At 48.2% G+C, this 27,700-nt stretch overlaps 1 protein-coding gene across 1 annotated transcript in view; it reads right to left on the bottom strand.

The window, feature by feature from the left end:
* Positions 1–27,700, bottom strand: part of LOC137427582 (uncharacterized) — a 168,817-nt gene that overhangs the window by 105,624 nt on the left and 35,493 nt on the right. Inside the window, exon 4 of the mRNA XM_078777284.1 lies at positions 17,848–17,937. Coding sequence (XP_078633410.1) covers positions 17,848–17,937 — 90 coding nt within the window. The remainder of the gene's footprint in view (positions 1–17,847; positions 17,938–27,700) is intronic.

The following is a 27,700-nucleotide window of genomic DNA, read 5'->3' as shown; positions in this document are numbered from 1 at the left end:
AGAATCTTTGCTCACATTGCTAGCTGTGACAACAGCATAGTTGTCATTCAGGCTACAGATACAGATATCATCGTCTTGTCAATGTATCATTTCCCTCGGTTGACAAACGTTGTTGAGTTATGGGTGGAAAAGGATGATCTGTTCCTCCCCATCCATGACTTGGTGAATGAGTTGGCCAAAGCAGTTGGAAAGGACGTATTGGCACTCACAGACACACTGATCATCTCCTACATTCTGTCAGGTTGTGATTCGGTGAGCTATCCTTTCAAACGGGGTAAGAAGAGAGCAGTGAAAGTCGCACTCCAGCATGTTGACAAACAGCCAGCGTTGTCCAATTTCATCCGACATGAATCCGGACCTTCTGCACATGATCAGGTGATAACTGAAGCACGAAGCTTCTTTTGTGATCTCTACGGCAAGCCAGGGTATTCATCCCTGGATAAGCTCCGCGCCTACTTGTTTGCATCTAGCAAACTAGATCTGCGCTCCCTTCCTCCAACAGAAGATGCTTTTCACTTCCACGTTCTCAGGAGCCTTTGTCAGATCAGCTTATACAAGCAAGCTTCACTCAGCAATCCAGTGCTTCTTCCACCTGAAGAGTATGGCAGGAGTGTGGATGGTGACAGGTTAATTCCTGTCATGAAGAGCAAGCCATCAAAGCCTTCTGCTGCGAAGTTGAAGTACTGCAAATGTAAGAAGAAACCGAACTGCCTGAGGAATTGCCCTTGTGCGAAAGCTGGAGTACCATGCATCATTGCATGTGCCTGCAATGGCGACAGAGAAAAATGTGGACGGCTTCTGACTGATGACGGTGATGATGATGAGTAAATAGAGGTAATGACACTTTTCCAGACAGTATGTGGTATGACCTGTCGTTTTAAAACATGTTGAAGAGTACCGTGCAAATAGATAGTGTGAATGCCAGATTTTGGTGATTTTTTAAAAGTTATGCAAATCTAAAGTGACATACATGCCAGTAAGTTAAGTTCAGTTGGGGCATTTCTTTCCCAAAAACATGAGGGGTACAAACAACATATTTTGGGTGTAAAAGTTTGGCTATATTGAGCTTGAAGTAGGAAAAATGTGATTTTATTTACTAAAGGAGATAAACTTTTAGCTTAACCCACTTTCCGTGACCTTTTGACCTCTGCTGACCTCATGGATGGTCCAATCACGTTGAATCATGTTTCATATAAAAGCCAACTTTATAACAAAAAGAATGAGTGGTAATTTGTTGCACTCACCCCTGTATTATGGGATATATGGTCAATTGAATTTCCCCTACCCCTAAATTTCTTGCTTTTTTACAGTTGACGCCCCAAGTTTAAAAATGTCCCTACAGAATTCGCGCAATCCAAACTACCTTGCTAAAGTCACTTTTCTGGTGGCTAACACCCCCACAGACATTATCTAGGGGTCAAACATTTTATAGTAGGGGTGTCACTTCAAAATAAAATTTTGAGGTCTCGGATCCCAGACTAATCTGTCCAACCTCACGAATAAACTTTCAAATTTGTCTCCTTCCTCTAAAACCTGGTTAAGTCTGTCTGGAGCATGCTCCCCTTCCATCCTTTCTCTCTCTTCAAATGGCACCACAGCCGACTCTGCTCGTGAGAAGGCCGAATGCCTCAAGTCTGTGTTTTTCCTTCCACTTATTGTGTCCCCAACCCCTCACTATCAGTACCCACTCTTCCCAGTCATATCCAACTGCTCCTGGACTCTCTCTCTCTTGCACCTGAGAAGGTGGAGAAGTTTCTTGATGAATTCAACCAAGGATATATGGATTGTGGCTGTTTTTCCACAAACCGACGGCAAGTGGTAACATCGGTCCAAACCTTGGTATGTTTAGCACTACGCTGGTCAAAAACCAGAATCAATAATACTTTTAGCCCTCCAGGAGATATAAATCAACCCAAACTTCGGTCTGGCAAAATAACAGTAACACATGGCGCACAGTCTCGAAGAACTGAATAAATACTGTACTCATACACGACATGTTAACAGAATCCCAATCAACAGACACAAACTATAAAAGAAAAACAACACAAGAAAACTGAATCCAGCCGTAGCACCAAATACACACACAACAATCAACCATTCAAACCAATCAAGAGAGATAAAAAAGGTACGGGATGATGGATCCGCAAGTTACTGGAGTACTCAAACATAGACCATGCAATACAAGAGCGGAACAGATTCCATGAGCTGTAACAGCCGTAAGAACGAGTTGCGGAGGCAAGAGGCCAGAGACGAGAAGAGAGAGAGTGTTTACGAGTGGACGGTCTGTCGGCCCCAGGCTAGAACTTCCAAGAGAGACAATTTCCTGTTGGACCAGAGTTTTATAGCCATCCCCTGACCAGCTGCGAGTCTGCCACCCCTCAAGGTCAACAACTAACCATGGGATGTCACGTCTGAAGCCCCCATTAGAGCAGGAACCTCAGCGCCAAGTTAGACTCGGTAGATTGGCCGAACGATCTTTTATTTCACTGCGTTAATTTAATTAACTCTAACTTCACTGTTCACCAAGGAGCTTCAATTAGGCCGAAATAATGGCGGCACATGGACACGGAAACAGATAGCTGAAACATGTTTCTTACCTTTTAAAGGATTTATTTATAGAGTAAACAGAGAAGAGGGTAACAAGACGCTATAAAGAAAGACTGAACGACCCAGGCGGGTCAAATTGACACAAAGAGGTAAATGGGATATTCAAACTTGTATGTACAATGATTGAAAATAAAACAATTCCTAACCCACTAAGCGCCACAGATCACACTCATCCAACAAAACAATTGTAGGCGAGACTTCCCTTATCTGGTGCATAGGGTGAACACCAGGCTCAAAATATATCGCTTCGGGGACCAGGCGTGGGACGATAACTCTCCAAAGCCAAAGCGAGCACAATGAAGATGGTGCTTGGTGTAGAATGCCAGCGATGATATAAATCCTTCACCAGGCCTTGTGGGCCCATCTGTCCTTTAAGCAAGGCCTCCTTCCACACGGCTTCCAAGGCTTTTGTGCTCTCCTCTCTGAACGAGGCCTCTTCTTCTTTATAACCAGGTCTCTCCGTCCTCCTTCCTTAAGCGAGGTCTCTCTCCGGTTCTCCTCCTCATACAAGCATGGTCTCTCTCGTTCTCCTCCCCCTGGGTGGAGTCCCTGCTCTCCCGTCCCGCCCACAGGGGCGGCGCCTATTAAAAAAAAAAAGAAAGTATATGGCACTTCCGCCTCCACGGCACATTACGCCATCATGGCCAAAACATACTGGCCAGACAGACGTGTGATGGCCAGACAGATGTGCGTGTGCCTCTCTCATGAGAAGTTCTCGACTACTAGCCCCACCTACCACGAGGTGTTCACACCCACATATTAAGATCTTCCCCGTCTATAAATTTCATACTCTGGCTCCTCAGCATCACATGCAACAAACAACATGAATCCCCCCCCCCCCCCCTTCCACGTAACACACGTGACACCGGCATCTCTCTGCCCCAGGGCCCACACAAATCAATATTCAGGGGTTCTCGCACTGAGGTCAGCTGCGGCAAATCTCATCCCTCTGTAGCTGGGAGGTATAGCTAAACATGCTGTGTAGCCTTCCCTTTCTCTTTCCCGGCCACGCCAGATTTGACACAGGTGAACAGATGGGACTAGACACCTTACCTCAAACCATCTTCTAAATTAGATTAATTTTCCCACATATATCAATTAAATATCTTCTAAATTGGACAATGCAGTCCCCTCATGGTGGGACACCTTAAATAGGAACCGAAATGCTCAGACCACCTCAAGACTAATGTATCCCTTGATACCCTACAAAATAGATGCATCTTTTTGTGATTTGCAATTTACAAAGTAGGGAATTTTGGAATTGAAAGTCGAAATCTTCTTCATGATTAGCCGTGACGTCACACTCAGTAGTTGACTGTCATATTTGTACTGTCTACGGGTTAGATCGCCATACAATTCAACTCAAACGGCGAATAATTTTAGATTTTCAACAAATACGCCAAGTCGATGCGTCCCTGGTGGTTGTAGTAATACAAACCGAGGTGCTTTCCTGCTTCACCAATGGCTGAAAGACCCCGAGTTTGGCAGACATTGAATGAGGTTTGTCCGAAATACCCGAGTGTGGATCGGGCCGACAAAACATTCGCTTTTGTGCTCGGAACATTTTACAGAGCATCGTTATGAAACAACAAAGATGGCTAGATCTTGTGGTTATGTCACAATTGAGAGAGAGGATGCCATCCCCACGATTAAGTTGGAGAAAACTGTCGCTCGAAACTGTAAGACCATCTCTACCCTGCTACCAGCACATGTGCACAGGCAATTTGAGCAGTGAATCAAACACCTGTGTTGGCCTGCCGGCGACCTGTGATGGTGTGATAAAGCATTCGTCACCCATTTTCTGGGCGGTGTCCATGCCGTGTCTGTTCCGCATTTCTTCTTGAGTAATATAACTGATTTTTTTTTTTTTACATACTGAATCGAGGCTCGTGAAAGAGCTGACAACCGCGAGGGAAAGACAGCACAGGAGGACCGCGAGGGAAAGACAGCACAGGGGGACCGCGAGGGAAAGACAGCACAGGGGGACCGTGAGGGAAAGACAGCACAGGGGAACCGCGAGAGAAAGACTGCACAGGGGGACCGCGAGGGAAAGACAGCACAGGGGGACCGCGAGGGAAAGACAGCACAGGGGAACCGTGAGGGAAAGACAGCACAGGGGAACCGTGAGGGAAAGACAGCACAGGGGGACCACGAGGGAAAGACAGCACAGGACACCACGAGGGAAAGACAGCACAGGGGGACCGTGAGGGAAAGACAGCACAGGGGGACCGCGAGGGAAAGACAGTACAGGGGGGCCACGAGGGAAAGACAGTACAGGGGGGCCGCGAGGGAAAGACAGCACAGGGGGACCGCGAGGGAAAGACAGCACAGGGGGACCGTGAGGGAAAGACAGCACAGGGGAACTGTGAGGGAAAGACAGCACAGGGGGACCGCGAGGGAAAGACAGCACAGGGGGACCGTGAGGGAAAGACAGCACAGGGGGACCGTGAGGGAAAGACAGCACAGGGGGACCGCGAGGGAAAGACAGCACAGGGGGACCGTGAGGGAAAGACAGCACAGGGGGACCGCGAGGGAAAGACAGCACAGGGGGACCACGAGGGAAAGACAGCACAGGGGGACCGTGAGGGAAAGACAGCACAGGGGGACCGCGAGGGAAAGACAGCACAGGGGGACCGTGCAGGAAAGACAGCACAGGGGGACCGTGCGGGAAAGACAGCACAGGGGGACCGCGAGGGAAAGACAGCACAGGGGGACCGCGAGGGAAAGACAGTACAGGGGGACCGTGAGGGAAAGACAGCACAGGGGGACCGCGAGGGAAAGACAGTATAGGGGGACCGTGAGGGAAAGACAGCACAGGGGGACCGCGAGGGAAAGACAGCACAGGGGGACCGCGAGGGAAAGACAGCACAGGGGGACCGCGAGGGAAAGACAGCACAGGTGGACCGTGAGGGAAAGACAGTATAGGGGGACAGTGAGGGAAAGACAGCACAGGGGGACCGCGAGGGAAAGACAGCACAGGGGGACCGTGAGGGAAAGACAGCACAGGGGGACCGCGAGGGAAAGACAGTACAGGGGGGCCACGAGGGAAAGACAGTACAGGGGGACCACGAGGGAAAGACAGCACAGGGGGACCGTGAGGGAAAGACAGCACAGGGGGACCGCGAGGGAAAGACAGCACAGGGGGACCGCGAGGGAAAGACAGCACAGGGGGACCGTGAGGGAAAGACAGCACAGGGGGGCCGTGAGGGAAAGACAGCACAGGGGGACCGTGAGGGAAAGACAGTATAGGGGGACCGCGAGGGAAAGACAGCACAGGGGGACCGCGAGGGAAAGACAGTACAGGGGGACCGTGAGGGAAAGACAGCACAGGGGGACCGCGAGGGAAAGACAGCACAGGGGGACCGTGAGGGAAAGACAGTACAGGGGGACCGTGAGGGAAAGACAGTACAGGGGGACCGCGAGGGAAAGACAGCACAGGGGGACCGCGAGGGAAAGACAGCACAAGGGGACCGTGAGGGAAAGACAGTACAGGGGGACCGCGAGGGAAAGACAGCACAGGGGGACCGTGAGGGAAAGACAGCACAGGGGGACCGCGAAGGAAAGACAGCACAGGGGGACCACGAGGGAAAGACAGCACAGGGGGACCGTGAGGGAAAGACAGCACAGGGGGACCGTGAGGGAAAGACAGCACAGGGGGACCGCGAGGGAAAGACAGCACAGGGGGACCGCGAGGGAAAGAGAGCACAGGGGGACCGTGAGGGAAAGACAGTACAGGGGGACCGTGAGGGAAAGACAGCACAGGGGGACCGCGAGGGAAAGACAGCACAGGGGGACTGCGAGGGAAAGACAATACAGGGGGACCGTGAGGGAAAGACAGCACAGGGGGACCGCGAGTCTCTCATGGACGGTCAACTGAACGGAAAAACAAAACCTACCAATCTGTAGTGAACATGTGACTGGCGTTTTCATCTTCGCTAACACTTCCATTGTTCGCCATGTTTGTCTCAATCGCTCGCATAAGGCTCGAAACGATAAGTCTCCATAGCTCCCCCGAAAGTGTCTCCATAACTCCGCCGAAAGTGTTTCCATCACTAATTGTGTCTCCAATAGATTCTTTAAAATTCCACTGATCAGTTTCAACATACCGAGAACGATCAGAGTTGCTAATGATGATGGATACTGTATCGGAATCCGAGCTCGAAATGCACTTTCTCTCTTCCAAGCTGACATTTAGCCTGGTCTTGGTTCAACGGTTAAGGTGGCTGGCGCAAGACAAGCCCCTGTCTGTCTAGCCGTTAAATCAACAACAGGTGGGTCGACTCAGCCTGTCATCCTTCCGAGCTCGGCAAAATGAGTGCCATCTTACTGGTAACGGGGGCATTGAATCAGCGGCCCAGCCACACTCCCAGAAAATGATGCTGCCAAGCAGCCATAGGCTGCATAGGAATCTATATTATAATAGCCGTAGATGATTCTGTCTGTCTGTCTGTCTATCTGTTGGGTGTCTGTCCGGGGTGTGGCTTACTCGGTTTGCAGAGTAGCTCCACCCATAGCTCCACCCATTCTGGGAGTGGCTATAAACAAATATCCACCATTTTATTAACTCGCATAGCTTTGAGTCCTGTTTTGTAGGCCCGTGGTGTCTTGCTCTCCCCCAGTTTTATTTCAAATCAAATCCGATAAATCATTTCATTTTTCACAGTCGCTAACATAGTTTTAGACTCGGTTGAAAAAAAACGGGAAGAAAATCCGATGAAAGTTGCCGTTTATAGAACGAAATGAATTCTCAAAGGCCTGTAACTTCAAGGCCATTGAGTCTCTCTCACGCCTTTATCTCCAATCTAACTCACCATATGATTTCATTTTTATCGATGGTTTTACTTTTAGACTCGGTGTCAGCAATAATTGAGAACAATCCACACACGCGGGAAAATGCAGAGATATATTTTTTAAAATCGCGTCATGGTGTATCATACACCGCCCAACATGACACCGCCGCAATGTGTCGATATATATTAAAAATTCGCTTTTGCTTTTCCGTTATGATATATTACTATTTCGTTTGATGATAGTCGTCACAAAAACGTCAACAATGATGCCGACATATATTTCTTCGTTTTTATTTCATTCAACATATTAGCCGGAAGTAAAATATGTTTCAGGAAATTACCGAGAGATATTTCTTCGTTTTTTTTATTAGTTATGTGCGCATACACTTTAAATAGGTTTATTTGAAATCTTTAATTTTCCACAAACATTCCACACACGCGGGAAAATGCAGAGATATATTTTTTAAAATCGCGTCATGGTGTATCATACACCGCCCAACATGACACCGACGGCAATGTGTCGATATCTATTTTAAATTCGATATATCATTTCATTTTTCACAGTCGCTAACATAGTTTTAGACTCGGTTGAAAAAAAACGAGAAGAAAATCCGATGAAAGTTGCCGTTTAGAGAACGAAATGAATTCTCAAATGCCTGTAACTTCAAGGCCATTGAGTCTCTCTCACGCCTTTATCTCCAATCTAACTCACCATATGATTTCATTTTTATCGATGGTTTTAGAGTCGGTGTCAGCAATAATTGAGAACATTCCACACACGCGGGAAAATGCAGATATGTTTTTTAAAATCGCGTCATGGTGTATCATACACCGCCTAACATGACACCGACGGCAACGTGTCGATACATATTAAAAATTCGATATATCATTTCATTTTTCACAGTCGCTAACATAGTTTTCGACTCGGTTGAAAAAAAACGGGAAGGAAATCCAATGAAAGTTGCCGTTTATAGAACGAAATGAATTCTCAAACGCCTGTAACTTCAACTTCAAGGCCATTGAGTCTCTCTCACGCCTTTATCTCCAATCTAACTCACCATATGATTTCATTTTTCTCGATGGTTTTGGACTCGGTGTCAGCAATAATTGAGAACATTCCACACACGCGGGAAAATGCAGAGATATATTTTTAAAAATCGCGTCATGGTGTATCATACACCGCCCAACATGACACCGACGGCAACGTGTCGATATATATTAAAAATTCGCTTTTGCTTTTCCGTTAAGATATATTACTTTTTCGTTTGATGACAGTCGTCACAAAAACGTCAACAATGATGCCGACATATATTTCTTCGTTTTTATTTAATTCAACATTATTAGCCGGAAGTAAAATATGTTTCAGGAAATTACCGAGAGATATTTCTTCGTTTTTTAAAATTAGTTATGTGCGAATACACTTTAAATAGGTTTATTTGAAATCTTTAATTTTCCACAATATAATTTACTTGCCATTTATCATTTGATGATTACGAGACAAATTCCTCTTGAGGATCGTGACAATTCATGCGCTGCGTGGAAACTTCTATTTCCAAAATGAATGAGACGATCGATGAAGAACGCAGACTTGAACAGGATGCAGCAAGAAAACGAATGAGACGGGCGAACGAGTCCATCGACGAACGTCAATGCAAACTTGCGGGGTCACCCGTGGGAATCCCACGGGCATGGATGTGTGTGACATTTCGACATATTGAGTTAGATGCTGCACATTCATTTTTACAAAATGGTTACTGGCAAGTCATCAGATCCAGAAATGGTGTAAAAACCACCGTTTAGAGGCCATTTTTCCCCGCAAAGCGGGGGTTGGCCTTTTCGGGGACCGTGGTAGTTGTTGTTTTTTTGTCCCCTTTTTGAAGCAATGTTTTACGGCCGGATGCCCTTCCTGACGCCAACCCTTTTTGCCGCCTTCAACGACAAACAGGGAATTACCAGTGAACTGGTACTCAATTAGCCGACCTCGGAAGGATGACAGGCTGAGTCAACCCCCCTGGCATTAATTCGGCGATCGACCGAGATTCGAACCCAGGATCCTAAGCCGGCACCCTAGCCGCTAGCCCAACACCAGAAATGGTGTCATGAACACAATTTATTTACGCACAAGCACAAAAGCAAGACGGGCCGATTTCCGATTCCGACGGGCCGACGGGCGAGACGGGCCGATTTCCGATTCCGACGGGCCGATTTGGAGCAAGAAAAAGAACGAGACGGGAGAAAAAGGAGCGAAACGAGACGGGGAAAGCCGATTGGAGAGGCGAGTGAGGCGCGATTGGAGAGGAGTGTGAGGCGCGATTGGAGAGGAGTGTGAGGCACGATTGGAGAGGAGTGTGAGGCACGATTGGAGAGGAGTGTGAGGCACGATTGGAGAGGAGTGATTGGAGGGGAGTGTGAGGCACGATTGGAGAGGAGTGTGAGGCACGATTGGAGAGGAGTGTGAGGCGCGATTGGAGAGGAGTGTGAGGCGCGATTGGAGAGGAGTGTGAGGCGCGATTGGAGAGGCGTGTGAAGGATTGCAGAGGAGAGGAGTGTGAGGGATTGGAGAGGTGAGGGATTGGAAAGGAGAGGGATGTGAGGGTTTGGAGAGGAGAGGAGTGCTAGGTGGAGAGAGGAGAGTGTCAGGTGGAGACAGGAGAGTGTCAGGTGGAGACAGGAGAGTGTCAGGTGGAGAGGAGTGAGGGGTCACATATTATGTGAAATAACTAAATTCACACCATTTCTGGATCTGATGACTTGCCAGTAACCATTTTGTAAAAATGAATGTGCAGCATATAACTCAATATGTCGAAATGTCACACACATCCATGCCCGTGGGATTCCCACGGGTGACCCCGCTAGTATATTATAATAGCTGTAGATGATTCTGTCTGTCTGTCTGTCTGTTGGGCGTCTGTCCGGGGTGTGGCTTACTCGGTTTGCAGAGTAGCTCCACCCATAGCTCCACCCATTCTGGGAGTGGCTTCATATAATTATAAACAAATATCCACCATTTTATTAACTCGCATAGCTTTGAGGCCTGTTTTGTAGGCCCGTGGTGTCTTGCTCTCTCTCCCAGTTTTATTTCAAATTAAATTCGATATATCATTTCATTTTTCACAGTCGCTAACATAGTTTTAGACTCGGTTGAAAAAAAACGGGAAGAAAATCCAATGAAAGTTGCCGTTTATAGAACGAAATGAATTCTCAAACGCCTGTAACTTCAAGGCCATTGAGTCTCTCTCACGCCTTTATCTCCAATCTAACTCACCATATGATTTCATTTTTATCGATGGTTTTGGACTCGGTGTCAGCAATAATTGAGAACATTCCACACACGCGGGAAAATGCAGAGATATATTTTTTAAAATCGCGTCATGGTGTATCATACACCGCCCAACATGACACCGACGGCAACGTGTCGATATATATAAAAATTTCGCTTTTGCTTTTCAGTTAACATATATTACTTTTTCGTTTGATGACAGTCGTCACAAAAACGTCAACAATGATGCCGACATATATTTCTTCATTTTTATTTCATTCAACATTATTAGCCGGAAGTAAAATATGTTTCAGGAAATTACCGAGATATTTCTTCGTTTTTTAAATTAGTTATGTGCGCATACACTTTAAATAGGTTTATTTGAAATCTTTAATTTTCCACAATATAATTTACTTGCCATTTATCATTTGATGATTACGAGACGCCTCCTCTTGAGGATCATGACAATTCATGCGCTGCGTGGAAACTTCTATTTCCAAAATGAATGAGATGATCGATGAAGAACGCAGACTTGAACAGGATGCGGCAAGAAAACGAATGAGACGGGCGAACGAGTCCATCGATGAACGTCAATGCAAACTTGCGGGGTCACCCGTGGGAATCCCACGGGCATGGATGTGTGTGACATTTCGACATATTGAGTTAGATGCTGCACATTCATTTTTACAAAATGGTTACTGGCAAGTCATCAGATCCAGAAATGGTGTAATGAACACAATTTATTTACGCGCAAGCACGAAAGCAAGACGGCCCGATTTCCGATTCCGACGGGCCGATTTGGAGCAAGAAAAAGAATGAGACGGGAGAAAAACGAGAGAAACGAGACGGGGAAAGCCGATTGGAGAGGCGAGTGAGGAGCGATTGGAGAGGCGAGTGAGGAGCGATTGGAGAGGCGAGTGAGGAGCGATTGGAGAGGAGAGTGAGGAGCGATTGGAGAGGCGAGTGAGGAGCGATTGGAGAGGCGAGTGAGGAGCGATTGGAGAGGCGAGTGAGGAGCGATTCGAGAGGCGAGTGAGAAGCGATTGGAGAGGCGACTGACGAGCGATTGGAGAGGCGAGTGAGGAGCGATTGGAGAGGCGAGTGAGGAGCGATTGGAGAGGCGAGTGAGGAGCGATTGGACAGGCGAGTGAGGAGCGATTGGAGAGGCGAGTGAGGAGCGATTGGAGGGGAGTGTGAGGCGCGATTGGAGAGGAGTGTGAGGCGCGATTGGAGAGGAGTGTGAGGCACGATTGGAGAGGAGTGTGAGGCACGATTGGAGAGGAGTGTGAGGCGCGATTGGAGAGCTGTGTGAGGCATGATTGGAGAGGAGTGTGAGGTGCGATTGGAGAGGAGTGTGAGGTGCGATTGGAGAGGAGTGTGAGGCGCGATTGGAGAGGAGTGTGAGGCGCGATTGGAGAGGAGTGTGAGGCGCGATTGGAGAGGAGTGATTGGAGGGGAGTGTGAGGCGCGATTGGAGAGGTGTGTGAGGTGCAATTGGAGAGGTGTGTGAGGAGCGATTGGAGAGGAGTGTGAGGCATGATTGGAGAGGAGTGTGAGGCGCGATTGGAGAGGCGTGTGAGGGATTGGAGAGGAGAGGAGTGTGAGGGATTGGAGTGGTGAGGGATTGGAAAGGAGAGGAATGTGAGGGATTGGAGAGGAGAGGAGTGCTAGGTGGAGAGAGGAGAGTGTCAGGTGGAGACAGGAGAGTGTCAGGTGGAGAGGAGTGAGGGGTCACATATTATGTGAAATAAATAAATTGTGTTCATTACACCATTTCTGGATCTGATGACTTGCCAGTAACCATTTTGTAAAAATGAATGTGCAGCATCTAACTCAATATGTCGAAATGTCACACACATCCATGCCCGTGGGATTCCCACGGGTGACCCCGCTAGTAAGTAAATAAGCTGCCACTTGGATCAATGTGCGCGTTTTGAGTGTGACGTCACTGGTGAAAATCGAAAATCTACACTTTAGGGATTTTGTTGGCACTGTGATTGGCAAATGATTTTTTTTTTTAATATCCCTTCAAATTAGACTGTGAATGAGGGAGGTAGAGGGAAATTGGTGTAGAATGCCAGCGATGATATAAATCCTTCACCAGGCCTTGTGGGTCCATCTGTCCTTTAAGCAAGGCCTCCTTCCACACAACAAGGCTTTTGTGCTCTCCTCTCTGAACGAGGCCTCTTCTTCTTTATAACCAGGTCTCTCCGTCCTCCTTCCTTAAGCGAGGTCTCTCTCCGGTTCTCCTCATCATACAAGCATGGTCTCTCTCGTTCTCCTCCACCTGGGTGGAGTCCCTGCTCTCCCATCCCGCCCACAGGGATGGCGCCTATTTAAAAAAAAAAAGTATATGGCACTTCCGCCTCCACGGCACATTACGCCACCATGGCCGAAACATACTGGCCAGACAGACGTGTGATGGCCAGACAGATGTGCGTGTGCCTCTCTCATGAGAAGTTCTCGACTACTAGTCCCACCTACCACGAGATGTTCACACCCACATATTAAGATCTACCGTGTCCATAAATTACATACTCTACCTCCTCAGCATCACATGTAACAAACAACTTAACCTGACAGGACCCTGTTATATGTAAATCTAACCGCTACTTGAAACACATGAACCATACTACACCTACCATGGTCTAGCTATGAATAGGTCTAGGTCAAGGATAGGTCTACCACAGTCTAGGTCTACACAGACCTTTAGTTTCAATGGTTTTCAGGGAAAAAAAAATTGCGTTTGCGTTCCCCTCAACTTAACCAAACCTTGTGCACTCATAGTACAGCGGACAAGCTCTCATATTTTAACAAATTGTGCATTTATTGAGAAAAGCATGAAATTTCTAGCATAGTTAGTATATACCATAAGGTTTATTTTCAGATGTGGAGGGAAGTCAGATTTGACCTCTGAGGACCGTGAGAGGTCAAATCCAAAATGGCCGCCAGTCCACCGGGTCTAATGTTCAAACGCGCTTATAGGTGTCATTTCCAACCAAATTGGGGATGCCCATTCATTTGGTGATACTTTTGAGATCGCCAGAACTCAAGGACATGCATTTAGGTCACGGTCAAGGTCAAATTACGTTAAATATCTATTTTTATGATACTGCAGTTGGAACTGCTATTGGAAAAAGTTCATTTGAACTTTTAAAACTTTATTTTTTCAGGTACAGGGATAGATACAGAACACCCAAAGACCAGAAATGATGAAAAAAAGTGTTTACACTGCAAGGAATGATGCAATAACCTCTGAAAAAATAACTGTAGTTAACCAAGTATGTGCACCAAAGCTTACATTAAATCAAGTGCAATGATGAAAATTGGTAATGATCTAAATCTAACAGTCTCCAGAACAGAAGCACAGTGCAGTGCACTTGAGTGCAGCTTTGGCATAGTTGCAGCGTCCAGTGCACCCTTTCTTGCAGCCACAGTGGATCAATTCATGGCACGATTTTGATGCTTCAGGGAGAGCGGTCCAAAGAGGCTGCCACCCAGTTGTCTCCTTTGTCCAACCCCAGTCAGGTGGGTCTGGCATCTCTGGATCCATGACCAATGCCTGGTTCCAACAGTTGGCCTGGTAGCAAGTGTGCTTGATGTGCTGCTTGCTTGAGTGCTGCCTGGGTTGGTGGAATGTTCTCTAGAGTTCTACACTTCTGTGTGAAGAGCCGTTTCCTGGCATCATTCACTTCCGTGCTCTCACTGGTTCGGTCGTACATCAGCACCACAAATCGCTCCAGCAGTAACATTGAGCCTTCACTGACCTCACTTGGCATGCCTAGGAGTCCATTGAAAGCATCATTCACCTCTAAGAAAGACTTCCAAGTTTCCCAGGCAGTCTTCTTTCCTCTGCCAGCGAATGCAGATACAGTATCACACCCGGTGAAAGCGTGAAAGATTGGGAGAGTCAGACACTGTGTTGGATTCAATGTGGCAACCATTTCGTGAACAGCTATGTACCGAAAGCTTGACCCGACACCAAAGGCAACCCACAGCTCATCAGGAGCATCCCCAATTTAGTTGGAAATGACACCTATAATGTTTTTCTACACTATTTGGTTCCAAAATTAAGTGCGTTTGAACATTAGACTCGGTGGGCTTGCGGCCATTTTGGATTTGACCTCTCACGGTCCTCAGAGGTCAAATCTGACTTCCCTCCACATCTGAAAATAAACCTTATGGTATGCACTAACTATGTTAGAAATTTCATGCTTTTCTCATAAAATGCACAATTGTTGTTGTTATCCGCTGTACTATCGATACACGTTCACACAAATGGTGGTTAAGGCTTTATAGAGCTGCTGCTTCCCACCCCACAAGTGTAACGCAAACACACCATTCCGACAATTTATAGTCTGGCTGATAACCGAACCCGGACTGGACAGCTCATCGGCAAATTTTCTACGTGAGCAACATTCCGTCAGAGAGACACAGACACACAACTTCATATTCATATTGTGACCATCCAGAATCGAAGTGTCATGGCATAGAGGTCAGCTGACCTCATGTCCTGTCCGAGGATCATGCGACTCAGTATGCTCAAGGACTCATCAAATGTCACCATACCAGGATGTTACCCCGAAGCAAACAAATCAAATGCAAACACTGTCAAATTACCCATCCCACTATCCTGTCAATCATGATAAAGTATTTAAATTAAAAGACAAACTTTAGACTTCGTGGAAAGTTAAAAAGTTGCAATCGCCAACCCTACACCCCCTTGAATGAATCTAATCGCCCTGCAGAGGGGGAGATGGGGGTGCAAATGTGGGGGGAGGGTGGAGAAGTGGGAATGTGGGGGGAGGGTGGAGGGGATTGGGGTGGGAGAGGAGGCGGGTGTGAGGGTGGAGGTGGGGAAGGGATTGGGGTAGGTGGGGGTGTGGGGGAGGTAGCGAGGTGGGGAGGTGGGGAGGTAGGGAGGTGGGGAGGTAGGGAGGTGGGGAGGTAGGGAGGTGGGGAGGTAGAGAGGTGGGGAGGGAGAAGGGTGGGGAGGTAGAGGGGTGGGGAGGTAGAGGGGTGGGGAGGTAGAGGGGTGGGGAGGTAGGGAGGTAGAGGGGTGGGGAGGTAGGGAGGTAGAGGGGTGGGGAGGTAGAGAGGTGGGGAGGTAGAGAGGTGGGGAGGTAGAGAGGTGGGGAGGTAGCGGGGTGGGGAGGTAGGGAGGTGGGGAGGTTGAGGGGTGGAGGTAGAGGGGTGGGGAGGTAGGGAGGTGGGGAGGGAGAGGGGTGGGGAGGTAGAGAGGTGGGGAGGTAGGGAGGTGGGGAGGGAGGAGGTAGGGAGGTGGGGAGGTAGGGAGGTGGGGAGGTAGAGAGGTGGGGAGGTAGAGAGGGGGGAGGTAGAGAGGGGGGAGGTAGGGAGGTGGGGAGGTAGACGGGTGGGGAGGTGGAGGGGTGGGGAGGTAGTGGGGTGGGGAGGTAGGGGGGTGGGGAGGTAGAGAGGTGGGGAGGTAGAGAGGTGGAGAGGTAGAGAGGTGGGGAGGTAGAGAGGGGGGAGGTAGAGAGGGGGGAGGTAGGGAGGTGGGGAGGTAGATGGGTGGGGAGGTAGACGGGGTGGGGAGGTGGAGGGGTGGGGAGGTAGTGGGGTGGGGAGGTAGGGAGGTGGGGAGATGGGGATGTAGAGAGGTGGGGAGGTAGAGGGATGGGGGGGTAGAGAGGTGGGGAGGTAGAAGGGGGAGGGAGAGGGGTGGGGAGGTAGACGGGTGGGGAGGTCGACGGGTGGGGAGGTAGAAGGGGGAGGGAGAGGGGTGGGGAGGTAGAGAGGTAGAGAGGTGGGGAGGTAGAGGGGTGGGGTGGTAGAGGCGTGGGGAGGTAGAGGCGTGGGGATGTGGAGGCGTGGGGAGGTGGAGGCGTGGGGAGGTGGAGGGGTGGGGAGGTGGAGGGGTGGGGAGGTGGAGAGGTAGAGAGGTGGGGAGGTAGAGAGGTGGGGAGGTAGAGGGGTGGGGAGGTAGAGGTGTGGGGAGGTAGAGGTGTGGGGAGGTAGAGGCGTGGGGAGGTAGAGGCGTGGGGAGGTGGAGGGGTGGGGATAGGAGGGGTGGGGAGGGGAGGGGTGGGGAGGTAGAGGGGTGGGGAGGGGGAGAGGTAGAGGGGTGGGGAGGTAGAGAGGTAGAGAGGTGGGGAGGTAGAGAGGTAGAGAGGTGGGGAGGTAGAGAGGTGGGGAGGTGGGGAGGTAGAGGGGTGGGGTGGTAGAGGGGTGGGGTGGTAGAGGTGTGGGGAGGTAGAGGCGTGGGGAGGTGGAGGCGTGGGGAGGTGGAGGGGTGGGGAGGTGGAGGAGTGGGGAGGTGGAGGGGTGGGGAGGTAGACGGTTGGGGAGGTAGAGGGGTGGGGAGGTAGGGGGGTGGGGAGGTAGAGGGGTGGGGAGGTAGAGGGGTGGGGAGGTAGAGAGGTGGGGAGGTAGAGAGGTGGGGAGGTAGAGAGGTGGGGAGGTAGAGGGGTGGGGAGGTGGAGAGGTAGAGGGGTGGGGAGGTAGAGAGGTGGGGAGGTGGAGAGGTGGGGAGGTGGAGAGGTGGGGAGGTGGAGGCGTGGGGAGGTGGAGGCGTGGGGAGGTGGAGGGGTGGGGAGGTGGAGGAGTGGGGAGGTGGAGGGGTGGGGAGGTGGAGGGGTGGGGAGGTAGACGGTTGGGGAGGGTAGAGGGGTGGGGAGGTAGAGGGGTGGGGAGGTAGAGGGGTGGGGAGGTGGAGAGGTAGAGGGGTGGGGTGGTAGAGGTGTGGGGAGGTAGAGGCGTGGGGAGGTGGAGGCGTGGGGAGGTGGAGGCGTGGGGAGGTGGAGGCGTGGGGAGGTGGAGGGGTGGGGAGGTGGAGGGGTGGGGAGGTGGAGGGGTGGGAGGTAGACGGTTGGGGAGGTAGAGGGGTGGGGAGGTAGGGGGGTGGGGAGGTAGAGAGGTGGGGAGGTAGAGAGGTGGGGAGGTAGAGGGGTGGGGAGGTAGAGAGGTGGGGAGGTAGAGGGGTGGGGAGGTAGAGAGGTAGATGGGTGGGGAGGTAGAGGGGTGGGGAGGTAGAGAGGTGGGGAGGTGGGGAGGTAGAGAGGTGGGGAGGTAGGGAGGGTGGGGCGGTAGGGAGGGTGGGGAGGTAGGGAGGTAGAGGGGTGGGGAGGTAGGGAGGTAGAGGGGTAGAGGGGTTGGGAGGTGGGGAGGTAGAGAAGTGGGGAGGTGGGGAGGTAGGGAGGTGGGGAGGAGATGCGGAGGTGGAGTGTTTACCTTGTCTATTCTGTTCAAACTCTCCAGTTTCCTTATTCACATTACACGATGAACTTGCACCTTGGTCCATGCTGGGCATCTCCATGACACCTACAAAGGTAACAACAGCTATGATTACACAGCGGTTCATGGTCATGTCACGTGGACATCTCTCTTGGATCAGGTGGTGCACAAAATATCGCTCATTCAAAAGGTCGCCATTCATACAGAAAACATCTGATCATCGCATGCATCTTCCATGTTCATCCAACTTTTTCAAAACTTATGTACTCACAATGCTGAACTTACATAATGGCATTTAATTGTTATAAAAAATAGCATCTATTTATTACGTACCCATGAAGAGAGGGCTTCAGATTCAGGAAGAGAAAGTCTAATGAAAGGAGAGAGAAAGTAGGGTTGGGGATGTGGGAGAGAAGAGAAAGGTTGCGAGAAGATCTGGGGTGGGGATCTGGGGTGGGGGATCTTGGGTTGGGGTGGGGGATCTTGGGTCGGGGGGGGGGGGGGATCTTGGGTAGGGGGGGAGGGATCTGGGGTAGGAGGAGGGGATCTGGGGTAGGGGGGGGGGGGATCTGGGGTAGGGGGGGGGAGGGATCTGGGGTAGGGGGGGGGAACTGGGGTAGGGGGGAGGGAGGGGGAGGATTCTGAGGCAGGTATGGAGTGAAGGCGAGTGAGGCAGGGGGCAACGCGTTGACCAAAATTCCCACCGTTTGCGACGTAATAAATGGATCGGCCCGAAATAGCGGAGCTTTTCCAAATGATCTCACTAAAACACTCGTTTAACAAAACTTGTTTACGCAAGAAAGTTAAATTTAACGTTTCCACGTTCAAATAAACTTACAGCGAATGAATTGTATGAAACAATATATAAATATAAAATGCAAATAAACCCACCGTCGGAAGTGGAATGGCTTTCCTTCGTTTTTTTTTTATGCAACGGCGGTTGAGGTTACCATCGGAATGATCGGATCGATCGAACAAAAACGGATGAGTGCTCAACGCAGGAAGAGCGAGACAGACCTCGACCAAAACGTCTCTAACAAAAAAACCCAGATCTCGACCAAAACATGTTTCTGCGGCTGCGACGAACTACACCACAATGGCATCTACACATTCTACAAGCGGGAGAAACCTGATTCGCACGTGTCATCGCTTCGCAACGATCTACATATTGCGTAAACCTCTGGCTGTATTCAAATCGCGTATGTATTGGTCGTTGAAATTAAATGGACCTCAACTTCGACGTATTCGTAATACCACGTGGCCGTGTGATTCGAAAACCATTGAGATATTGTGATGCTGAATAACGACCATCAGACATCAGCTCATGTAATGTTGGCGCAGAGACAATCCGTTGATTGAAATGGCGGACATTGGAATGATTCTGTGTTTTAGCTAATCATACTGAGCAGTAATTACATTTTGGTTAAAAGTTAAACATTAACCCCAGATCCCATCTATGTGTGGTTCAAGTTGCATCTGATTGTGTTTATTATTTTCATTTAGTTTAGTAGTGTTTTGTTGCATTCAAACATAATAATTTCAATGAAAGGGAGATGTTGTGATTGGTTTTACGTACTGCGTAGTGACGTCAGGGGGCGTGGCTTTGGTCGATGCTTGATTGCTTGGCTTGCTGCTCGGTATGATGGCCGTCTTCTGTGAGAGCTTGGTATCGTCTTTAATAAACCACTTGATTGAAGGAGAGTCCTGAACTTACTATAGCTTGTTAATCCACGTGGTTTACCTCCGTGTCCTTTTGGTTCAGCTTAATTGTTGCACTTGTTATATACGAAATGTGGCCGAACTTCGCGTCTTCTTCTTCTACAGTATTTGCTGCGAGATCAAAGAACGCAAGCTGTGCAGTACAGTTGGACTTGGACAGTAGTCAGTACCGCCTCCAATCGCTAGAAGAGGGCGGGGCATAGCTACAGCCCGGCAGATTGCTCAAGGACTGAGACAGATATATATATATATATATATATATATATATATATATATATATATATATATATATATATATATATAAATATATATATATATAAAAAAGGGGCCACACTAGGCTGTGGTGTTCATTGTGTGGACTTAACTGTTATCTGCTCTTCTTCTCCTCTGCCCTTTATAAGGGGTGAGGTCCAGTGGGCACCAAGCTACCCTCTGCCTTGACCACGATACTCCTCCAATGCCCACAGTCAACTCTCTCCAATGTACAACCACCCCCACCTTACTGATATCTCTGAACACACAACCCTCCCATCTCAACAGTGGTTTACCTCTTTTCCTTCTACTTTATTCCCTCAACCTACCACTCTCTTTTCCATTCTCTCTTCCCCCATCCGCACCAAATGTCCAGCCCATCTCAGCCGGCACTTCACCAATCTCCCCATCAAGCTCATCTGCACGCCAATCTCCTCCCTCAGTTAATCTATCCTCCATCTATTCACCCTCGTCACTCCCACGATCCCCCTGACCCAGTTGTTCTCGCAAACCTGTAGCCACTGTTGTTTGTCAGTGCCACCGTCTCCAGACCGTAAATGTCGGCCGGCGATACACACATCAGAACCTTTCTTTTCAATCTCCTTGAAATCCTTCTGTCTGCCATTACTCCCTCCACCCTACTCCATGCATGCCCTCCCATATTTACCATTTTCCCATTCCCATTACTCCCTCTACCCATGTACATCCCTTCCACCAACCTAACTTTTGCCTCTGGCACTCCCATCCATCTCAGTGTCACCATCATCATCTCTCTTGGGACAGTGTCATAGGCCTTCTTCATGTCCACAAATTCTAATACCATTTTACCTTGCACCTCCATCCTCTTCTCCACCAGCTGTCAAAGCGCAAACATCCCATCTGTCGTCATCCGCCCATTCAGAATCCTCTCCAAAACTTCCATGACATGACTAAGAAGTGTAATGCCCCTGTACTTCCCCGGATCTTGAACATCGCCCTTCCCTTTCCATATTGGCACAACTAACCTGTCCTCCAATCCTCCAGCATTGAACACTCTCTCATCACAATCTCGGTCAACATCCCTATTTTCTCCATGCCACCTGACACTTTGGTTTGTCACTCCTCCCTGCCCTTGGTTGTTTCTTCCTCTTTCTGCTGTTCTTTTAGTTTTTTGTCCGTATCCGGTCTCTTCAATGAGCCTCAATGTATGGGGGGGGAGAGGTGTGTGTGCATGTTCATAACGCATAACATATCATTCTCTTTGCTAACTCCCCATCACTTTCTCTTCCTTTTCTCTCATCCCCACCCCTTTCTCTCTACACTACCCCTCTCTCCCTCTTCGTCTCTGCCCAACCCCACTCTGTCTTTGCCCCACCCCTCTTTGTCTCTCCCCCAACCCCTCTCTGTCTATCCCCCATCTCTTAATATTCCCCTTAGCAAAGCATCCCTGCATTGCCCGGCAACGCTGGGTACCACTGCTAGTCTAATATGTAAAGAAGAAAGTTTGTTACCCCCGCCACCAAAGGTGGATGGAGGTTATGTTTTCACCCTAGTCTGTCTGTTTGTTTGTTTGTCTGTGACTAAGATATCTCAAAAAGTTGTGGACGGATTCAGACGAAACATGGTGGAGAGGTTGGGTGTGTGACAAGGACGAATCGATTAGATTTTCGTAGAGATTCGAATCTAGCTCCGGATCAGAGAAGAAAAAAAATTCCAAGTGATTATTCACCATTTAGTGATTATGCCAAAAACGATATATAGCACAATATCACAAAAGGTTGTGTAAGAAGTGTGATAAAACTTGGTGGATGAGTTTGGTAAGTGACAAGAACAAGCCGATTAGCTTTTGGTTCAGGTCCGAATCCAGATTCGGCCTATCAGTGGTTAGAAAGCATCAACTGTTCGACCGAGCAGAAGTATGCTCTCTAACTAGTGCCCCTCTAGTTTTTAATGCATTCAGACCCTGCAGGAACCAGTGCAACAAACTTTGCATGGCCTTTCATCCAGAGGTCGAAGGTCAAGGGCTATGCTTGGATAAAAGAATTGACCTCGGATAAAACCATTAATTGGCCTTCAGCTACTGTGCTTCTACACTTGCCTTGATTTTTTTTCCAGGAGCAATCGAGTAATATGTATTGTGAAGATCGTACGTTGAGGTTGTTGTGATTTGTTATCAACAACACAAATTTAATTATTATCGTGTGTACATGTGTACCTGTTTTTTTTTTCTTTTAAGATTGGTTTACCCAAGTTTATTATAACACCTCTATGTTCAGGCCTCCAGTGGGTTTGTTGCTTAAAGCCTTCCTGGGATTTTCCCAGGAGTGATCGAGTAATATGTTTTGTGATTGTCATGCAGGAAATTTTAATACATACTTCATTGAATTCCCCCAGGAAACACTGGGTACTTCACCTAGTTAAACTATAAAGGGCAAAAGGATAATCTAAATATAGTTTACGGATGAAATAGTGGGAATTGAGAAGGAAAAAACAAGGGCAATACCCCTGGGTGCTCACCTGATAAAATAAAACAGTATACTGAACTGACTAAAGGTATTTTAAACCAATTTCAATGGTTGCTAGAAGATAGGACAGCATGTAGAATCATACTAACATAATCATGAGACTTTAAATAAAAATATTTTTGGGGGAAACTCCCGTAGAACCTCCTAGGGCCCGATTTTTATTTTTTTTGTCAACAAACCGGTACATCATGGGTGATGAAGGTTGCAGACAAGTGTCATCAAAATTGTGTGTGTAGTTCTACTTTGAGGGGTCAAACATGAGACCCACTTTGACCCTGGGTAGATATCCTCAGACCCCGACTTTTTTTAATGCCGTGAACAAATTTGAGTACAAACATACCAAATATAATTTTAGCCAAATTTGGTTACAATCCCATCAGTAGTTTCAGAGAAGATATTGCAAGTGTTTATGGACGGATGTATGGGCAATCTCATCCCAAAAGCTCCCTGGAACTACATTCCAGGTGAGCTAAAAAGGGAAGATGATAATTGAAGGAAATTAAATTTAAAAAAAGAGGGAAAGATAGGAGAAATGGCAAGGAGGATGGACATGCGAGTTGAAGGGACATAGGCTGCAGAAACAGCAGAGGCTATTTCTGCCAAGAGAGATGTGAATTGCCAGTGGATGGCTAGTGACTTTCTTATTGTTCACCACTTTTTGACTTTGCTGCTCTATTCAACAAATGGTTACCCAGGTGTGAGTGTGAGTGTGCGTGCGTTTTGATTCACAGGCCACGCCATCTGACCCACGGGGCTCTAAATTGGCATCAAGCATGTTCATTCCTCCAGGATGGTTTTGCACTTTGACCTTCCCCCACCCCAACACCTCCCCCACCCCCACAACACCACCCCTTCCCATCCTCATGCCCAAACTCAGGTTCACCTGGACGACCAGGCATCGCCCCCCCTACACTTTGTACCCGCACGTCCTCTTCCACTCCCATCAACCCCCTCCACATTTCCCCCCAATCCCACCTACTCTCCGACCCTCCACCCCCACATACACAGCGTTCCCCGGGTGTAGAACAGGTATCACACCTAGTATAAATATATAAATTGTTACGGATTCATCACTTCCGTTGTTGTGGTTTTCATCCACTTGAAACATTTCTGGTTCCATGTATTATTATTGTTGTGGTTTGAGGGAAATTACGGTTATTGTTGTCAAAAGGTAAAAAGGTTAATGTTTTGAATGAAACCGGAACCGGACGACGAAGCGGAAGGAGAAAAAAAGAAGGCGGAGCGAGAGAGGTCGGACAAGAAAGCCGAGTTGCTCTGGGTTCTGAAGCGAACGTTGGCGAGCAAGAGTCACTAGCGAACTTTCGGGTTTCCGGGAAAGGAATTCCTGCGACCGAGTTGTCATCACTGTGACCGATTATCCTGCGTGTCAGGTTTTGCTATCGATTCAGGAGAGAAGCATCGTCGTGCTGGTGCGCCACGAGACCGGGCCGTCGGCCATTTTGACTCGCGCAGGACTTGTGCTTCGCTCGCGGTTTCGTTTCTTTTCGAACATTTTCACCGCATTCAGACGTCGATCCGGGGCGTGTGTGTGACGTGGCTTTTTGAATGCTAATTCGTCCATACCCGAGGGTGTGATCTCTCAGTCGCCTGTAGGGCGCCTTTGGATTTCCCAGTCGCCTTGAGGGCGCCTTTGTACAGCTTCGGCGGTGTGACTGTTCTTGCCATCCGCACGGGATTCTGGTTTCGATTGGACCTCGTTCGAGCGATCGCTGGAGCGAATCAACTGTGGCTTGAAGCCGGGAATAAGAGACATTGGGGATGTTCTGGTTTCACTCACTTGGAGCACAGTGAGTTATATATTATAACACTGATTGTACCATCATAGAATATTGATTGTACTTTAACTTTTGATTCATATTATTGTTGTATGGTTATTCTTGTGTGATCTTAATACAATATTTGTTTGTGAGTAACAATTGGTGTGGCTTCACCATTGATCTTTGACATACAGAATAACACATTTTTCTGCCGTGACTCCTCTCGGGGCTCGGAGGTACACCGTGACCAGGCGGTCGGGGAGGAGCACGTAACGAAATGCTAAATGTTTGTTTTTTGTTCGTCACCTTACTGCTTTTAGCTCCCAAGGTTAATCACGACAAAGCTTTCTATGATAAGATATTTTTTTAACCACAATCCATCCACATAAGATTTTTAAAGTCAGGGGAAGGCCATTTGGCTTATTATTGCAGTGTTGAACTCCTGAGTTAATTTTTTTTACTACAGCTTCTCTCCTTCAGATCCCTTAGGGCTTTACACCCTTCATACCCTCTTAAGATCCTTTCAAACCAATTTAGACCCTTTTTAGACCTTTAACCATTAAAAGAGAGGCTGAGTATGGTGGAGGATGATGTGGTTGAGCTTGAAAGTGGTTGGATGTCAATGAAAGATAGTCTATTGGGAGCCGTTGGTGAGGTATGTGGATGGACTAAAGGACCACCGAGGCACTCGGAAACATAGTGGTGGGATGATGAAGTTGGAAAGAAGATTGACGAGAAGAAGAAGAAGTTCAAGGAGTGGCAGAAGGCGAAGGGTATGGGGGCAGAAAAGGCAGAGCATGAAAGTTATAAGGCGGCCAAGAAGGCTGCAAAGAAAGAGGTAGCAAAGGCGCAGGAGGCATGTCGGAAAATGTTCGGAGAACGCTTGGATTCGGAAGAGGGTCAGACAGCGGTATTCAGGATTGCAAAGCAGATAGCGAAAGAGGTGTGATGTGATGGGGGTGAGTTGCTTGAAAGATGAAGTGGGACAAATCGTTGTGGACCCAGATAGAATTAAAGGAAGATGGAAGAGATATATGGAAATACTGTTGAATGCAGAGAATGAATGGGATGGCAACATAGAGAGTAACCCAGTTTTAGGACCAGCAGAGAAGATAACCGAGAAGGAAGTTGAGGAAGCGATAAAAGCAATGAAGAGTAGAAAAGCGGGAGGGCTGACGGGAGTTGTCGGAGATATGTTGAAGGCAGCGGGAAATTGGGGTGTGAAGAGAATGACAGAGATCTGCAATCTGGTGGTGAAAGAAGGCCGCATTCCAGTGGATTGGGAACTGAGTACCCTCGTCCCTCTATACAAGGGGAAAGGTGACCCTCTGGACTGTGGCTCGTATCGAGCGATAAACTTATTGGAGCATGGAATGTGAAGGTATTGGAAAGGGTGTTGGAGAGGAGGATAAGGAAGAAAGTGAAGATTGACGAAATGCAGTTTGGATTTATGCCAGGAAGAGGAACGACAGACATGCTTTTTATTGTGAGGCAGTTGCAGGAGAAGTATATGGAGAAGAGGAAGAAGTTGTTTCTTGGGTTTGTTGATCTGGAGAAAGCATTCGATAGGGTTCCACGTGAAGTAGTGACATGGGCATTGAGGAAGTTAGGAGTGGAGGAATGGTTGATCAGAGTGGTGATGGCAATGTACAAAAGAGTTGCGCACAGCTGTAAGGACGAAGGACGGGAACAGTGGTGAGTTTGAGGTGAAGGTGGGAGTGCATCAGGGGTCGGTACTAAGTCCACTACTATTTGTAGCTGTGATGGAGGTGCTGGCTCAGAACGTAAAGGAGGGTTTACCGTGGGAGTTGTTGTATGCAGATGATCTGGTGTTGATTGCAGAAAGTATGGATGGACTGAAGGAGAAGATGAACAATGGAAGAAATGTATGGAGACAAAAGGTCTGAAGGTGAATATCGGAAAAACGAAGGTGATGGCAAGTGGTAAAGCATGTGGTGAGGTGGAAAGAACTGGGAAGTGGCCGTGTGCTATGTGCAGGAAGGGTGTCGGAGTGAATTCCATTCAATGTACAATATGCGCTGAGTGGGTTCATCAAAAATGTAGTGGTTTGAGAGGGTCATTAACCAGTGTGGCAGCTACATTCAAGTGTAAGGTGTGCACAGAGGGAGCTGCAGATGGAGGAAACGTTGAGTTGGATCTTGGAGATGGCGTGAAGCTGGAAGGTGTGAAAACATTTTGTTACCTTGGAGACATGCTGAATGGAGAAGGTGGATCGGACTCGGCAACGGTTGCTCGAGTGAGATGTGCATGGAAGAAGTTTCGGGAACTGAGTGGCGTGCTGACGAGGAGGGGAGTCATTGAAGCTGAAGGGAAAGGTGTATACTGCATGTGTGAGAAGTGTTATGATTTATGGGAGTGAGACATGGGTAATGAACGTAGAGCAGCAACGAAGGCTGGAAAGGGTGGAAATGCGAATGGTTCGGTGGATGTGTGGAGTATCGTTGAGAGAGAGGAAGACAAATGATGAATTGCGAAAGATGATGGGAATAGAGCCTGTGATGGATGCGGTGAAGAGAAACAGGTTGAGATGGTTTGGTCATGTGTTGAGGAAGGATGAAAGTGACTGGTTGAGAAGAGTGATGGAAATGAATGTAGAAGGAAGTAGAGGACGGGGAAGACCGAGAAAGACTTGGCTAAAGATGGTCGAAGAAGAAATGCGGGCAAGGGGGTTAACAAGGAGATGCAGAAAATAGGGCAAAATGGAGAACATTGTCATGGGGACCGCAAGGCTAACCCCCGCTCTTGCAAGGAATATGGCCTTAAAATGCCTGTTGTTGTTGTTGTTTAGACCTTTAACCCCATTAAGACCCTTCAGACACTTTAGATCACTTAGAAAAATCGGGAAAAGTCCCTCCAGAAATCGTTTTTGATGACCTTTTCCGTGCACCAACATGTCACATCACAAGTTGCAATGACAAATCAAAAACTGATATCTCAAAGCGAAACAAACTACTGATCTACATGTCATCAAATGGGAAACCAGAATGAAATGGAATGTTGTGAGAAATACCAAATGGAAAATGCTAAAAGCAAAGCTATAGGGAGTATAGTGAGAAGGGGCAGGTTGGGGCTGAATAAGCCATGTGGAGTGGGATAGGTGGCTGGAGGCAGTCAGTTGGTATGGAAAGAACTTCAGTGATCTTCGGTCAGGCGGTAGGCCCAAAACGGTTTCCCAGCTGAGGTATCCAAGGTTACTGGCTCGACCCACTGCAACACTGCTCACTGAATTTTTATGCTGAATTCCGGTTTCCATCAATACACACCAAAAATTGCTCATTTGACGTGAGACATCTACGAACCTGTCAGAGACAGGCCGGGCACCCTGCGAGTATATACATGGATGAATCCATCTTAAGCTCTCCGACCTTTAATTTAAACAAACATGACAATATTTCGGGCAGCAACACGCAATAGGATGCACCTCCACTGACCTTTCTCACGAGTTTGAGTTTCCAGGACACAGCTTTGATTGATGTGTTCGGCTTTGCCTACCCACTTGTTCAGGTTGATAAAGGGGAATCCAGAAGAAAAAACAATCACTCTTGAGAAAGGTCAGCTGCGAACCTGCTCCATTTT

Source organism: Myxine glutinosa, chromosome 5 (genome assembly GCF_964187855.1).
Source record: "Myxine glutinosa chromosome 5, kmMyxGlut1.1, whole genome shotgun sequence".
Taxonomy (NCBI): Eukaryota; Metazoa; Chordata; class Myxini; order Myxiniformes; family Myxinidae; genus Myxine; species Myxine glutinosa.
The sequence above is the reverse complement of the archived record's forward strand: the minus strand, read 5'-3'. Positions and strand labels throughout refer to the sequence as shown.